Genomic DNA, 3843 nt, shown 5'->3' on the forward strand with positions numbered 1-3843 from the left:
CTGATCGAGGGCGTCGGCGACGAGGTGACGGTGCTGTTCGCGCTGCTGCTGGCGGCCGCGGTGCTGGGGCTCGCCTGGGCCTCCACGCGCGCCCCCGAGCCCGCGGCGCCGCCGCCCGAAGCGGGTCCGAGCGCGGCCCCCACCGAGCGCAAGGCCCCGGCCCCGGCCCCGTCCGCGGCCCCGGCCGAGGGAGCGGCGGCCCCCGATGAGGCGGCGGGGCTGCGGCACCGGGAGTCCCCCGCGGCCGCCCCCGAGGGCCCCGCCGAGCCCACGCTGGTGCTGCGGCTCAAGTTCCTGAACGACACCGAGCGCCTGGCGCGGGTGCGCCCCGGGGACACCGTCGGGGCGCTCAAGAGGTGAGCGGGGCGGGCAGCGCCGACGTGTCCCGGCCCGGGGGCCCCCGGGAGGGGACAGCCGTGCCCGGGGCAGGTGGGCTTGTCCCGGGTGTCTGTGCCCGGCGCTGTGGCCGTGGGACAGCCCGTGCTGGCAGGTGAGCCCTGGGGCAGGTGATGGGGATGTGCGGGCACAGCTGTGCAGAGGGGCAGGGGTGGACAGAGGGCAGTGCCCTGGCAGGTGACAGCTGGAGGGACACAGGGGCACAAGTGTGCGGGGCGGGGCGGAGGTCACGGTGGGCACATCCACAGGAGGACGGAGGGGACTGTGCTGGCGGGTGGCACCGGGAGTGGGTAATGGGGACATGGGCTTGGGTGTGCAGGTGGGGCAGGGGGTCCGAGTGGGCACAATGGCACAGGGTGGGTGGAGGGGCCTGTCCTGCCAGCGGCGACACCCCTGTCCTTGTCCCCTCCAGGACCTACTTCCCCGGGCAGGAGCAGCAGGTACGGCTGATCTACCAGGGGCAGCTGCTGCGCGACGACTCCCAGAGCCTGGCGGGGCTGCACCTGGGCCACCTGAGCGTCCTGCACTGCCACCTGTCCCCGCCCAGTGCCGCCCCTGCCGCGCCCGGGCCCCCCGGCCCCCGCGGCCCCGCGCCCGCCGCGCTGGGGGTGGGCAGCCTGGCGCTGCCGCTCTTCGTGCTGCTGCTGGCCCTGCTCTGGTACCTGCAGCTGCAGCACCGCCACGTCTTCACCGCCACCGCCACCACCTGCCTGGCCGGGCTCACCCTGCTCGTCACCTTCGTGGCCTTCGCCATGTACCGCAGATAGCCCGGCCCACACCCGCTCCCGGGGCCCCGAGCCACGCTCGGACACCTGGGGAGCCCCCCAGCCCACCTGGGGCTCTGCGTTCAGCTCACCCAATACATCGGAACCAGAGGGGCCAGGCACTGGACTGTGTCCCCCAGGGGCTGTAGGACCAGGGGTCCCGGGAGGTCCCCTCACCTCGTGCTGGGGCTCCGAGGCCGGGGCTGTTGCAGGAGTGGAGGCTCAGCTACCTCTAGGGGGTTCCCGGTGCCCCCCGGCCCTGCACAGAGTGTCCCACGGCCGCTCCACGGGTGGCCGTGCCCCCGGCGCTCCTTCCCGCGGGGGTATGGCCCAGCCCCTCCCGGGGGCAGCTCCCGGGGGTCCCGGTGCGGGGGGAACATGCTCCCTGCGGTGCCGGGAGTCCTGGTGCCGGCAGGATATGCTCCAGAGATCCCAAGGGTGCCAGGTGGAATGTGCTCCCGGGGTGCCGGGGGTCCCTGTGCCGGGGGAGCGCACCCCCCGGGGGTTTCGGTGCCGGGCGGGATGTACTCCCCACTGTCCCGAGGGTCCCGGTGCTGTGCTGGGGGATGCCGCCCCCCACCGCCGTAACAATTAAAGCGGAAGGACTGTGACCGGCCGCGGCGTCCCGGCTCTGCTGCGCCGTCGGGGAGCGGGGGAGGAACGGGCGGGAAGGGGGTGACAGGGGACCGGGGGGAACCGGGACCGGGGGAACCGGGACCGGGGGGCGGGGCTCCGGGAGGGGGCGGGGCCTGCGCGGCCAGCCACGCGCTCCGCAGGACCGCAGCGCGCCTGCGCCGGCAGCCCCTTCGCGGCACGCTCCTTCATTGGTTGGGGCTCGGGGGTGATTTGCATACGGCGCGCGCCGGTCCCGCCCCGGAAGGTTCGCGCGCGGGGCGGGGCCGCGAAGATGGCGGTGGGGCCGCGCTCCCGGTCCGGGGCCCCGCAGCGCTGAGCGGCGGCGGCGGGACCGAGCGGCCGCCAGCGCCATGTACGGCCGGGACGGGTCTGGGGGGGAGCGGGGAGGCCCGCCGGCGGGCCGCGGCGAGCCCGTCACCGCCCGGGGGTCGGTGTGTGCCCGGGAGAGGGCTGTGGGGCCGAGGATCTCGGGACCGCGGCGCTGGGCGGGACGGGGACCCGGACAGGGCCGAGGTCCCGGTGCCAGGGGCTCGTGCGGGTGGAGGTCCCTGTGGATGGGGGGGCCCTGACAGGTCGGGGGTCTCCGTGGGTGGGGCGGTCCCTGTGCCCCCGCCGGCCCCGGCCGTCCCGCAGCCCCCCTCACTGCCCGCACCCCCGCTGTTCCCGCAGGGTCCCCCGGAGCCGCGGAGCCCCCCGCGCCGCGCCGCCCCCGCCATGCTGTGCCCGCTGCTGTGCCCATGGCTGCGCGCTCTGACCCGGGCGGGCCCGCGGGGCCCGGCTGCCCGTGAGCGCCGCGGCGCCGCGATGTTCCCCGCCTGCTGCTGCGCCGGCAAGGCCAGGCCGCGGCTGCTGCTGCCCCTGGACCCCTACGGCCATGGGCTGCTGCCCCCCGTGCCCCCGGACGGCGGCCGGGGCCGGGCCCACGGCAAGAGGAAGAGCTGGAACTTCATCCACGAGAAGATGAGCTACGACACCTTCTTCACCATGAAGCGGCTGATCGAGCGCTCGCGCAGCGTGGGCGAGGTGCTGCGCTGGGTCACGCAGAACCCGGGCAAGGTGTCGGCCAGCCACTACCCCATCGCGCTGCACAAGCTGGGCCAGCTCCTGCAGCAGCAGCCGGGGCCGCCCGCGGGGGCCGGGGCCGGGCACGGCCCCGCGGGGCAGGTGCTGGAGCAGCCCGAGTTCCACGCGCTGTGCCAGGCCATCGTCAGCGGCTGCGCCAAGTTCGACAACTTCAGCATCGTCAACTGCCTGTACGCGGCGGCTGCGCTGGGTGAGACACCCCGGGGCCTGGGCCGGGCGGGTGTGTGGCACCTGGAGCTGTGCTCTTCGAGGGGCACGGACTGCTCAGACCAGTTCTGCTCTGTTTGGGGGGCAGGAGGGCTGGATGCCCCTCGGGGAGGGCTCTGCTCAGGGGGCAGCACTGCCCTGGGGGACCCTGCTCTGAGGGTTCTGCTTGAGGGGCAGGAGAGCAGGGTGCCCCTGGCTGCCCCAGGAATCAGTGCTGGAGCCAATGGGAGCCAGGATGCCAGCACTGCCTGGCCAGTGTGGATCAGCTGCTCCTGGAGCCCAGTTCCAGGCCCTGAAACACCTGAGCACTGAGGTTTCAGCCTTGACTGAACCCTTCCAGGGCACAAGCCTTATGTCACCAGGTGTTGCTCTGCAGGGAAGAATGTTTGAGGTATTTGGGTTCCTGTGCAGCTGCCTCTGGATGTTAAGGAGCTGGGGCTGTGTGCCAGGGGTTCCCCCTTCACTGGGCACAGAAGACCCTGCACGTTCTCCTGTCACAAGGAGGGGATTGGGGTCTGTGTAAAAGAGGAGTGGGCAGGAGGGCCAGGGGGAATCCTGACCCACTCAGGTAAGACCTCACCTGCAGAACTGCCTCCAGCTCCAGGGAACAACAGCAGGAGGACGTGGAGCTGCTGGAGAGAGTCCAGAGGAGGCCCCGGAGATGCTGCCAGGGCTGGAGCCCCTCTGCTCTGGAGCCAGGCTGGGAGAGCTGGGGGGGTTCCCCTGGAGAAGAGAAGGATCCAGGGAGAGCTGAGAG

The 3843-nt window shown here is 73.4% G+C and overlaps 2 protein-coding genes across 2 annotated transcripts in view; both read left to right on the top strand.

The window, feature by feature from the left end:
• Positions 1–1776, top strand: TMUB1 (transmembrane and ubiquitin like domain containing 1; the record flags this gene model as incomplete). The annotated part of the gene is made up of 2 exons (XM_027669915.1): positions 1–356; positions 809–1776. Coding segments are annotated over 2 exons (711 nt in total), but the record flags the coding sequence as incomplete, so codon positions are not given.
• A 327-nt stretch (positions 1777–2103) lies between these two features.
• FASTK (Fas activated serine/threonine kinase) overlaps positions 2104–3843 on the top strand; it is a 9870-nt gene continuing 8130 nt past the window's right edge. The window contains exons 1-2 of the mRNA XM_027669904.1: positions 2104–2148; positions 2466–3069. Of these exons, the coding sequence (XP_027525705.1) occupies positions 2511–3069 (559 nt within the window). The 5' untranslated portion in view covers positions 2104–2148; positions 2466–2510. The remainder of the gene's footprint in view (positions 2149–2465; positions 3070–3843) is intronic.

Source organism: Corapipo altera, unplaced genomic scaffold, assembly GCF_003945725.1.
Source record: "Corapipo altera isolate COAL_440 unplaced genomic scaffold, ASM394572v1 318, whole genome shotgun sequence".
Lineage (NCBI taxonomy): Eukaryota > Metazoa > Chordata > Aves > Passeriformes > Pipridae > Corapipo > Corapipo altera.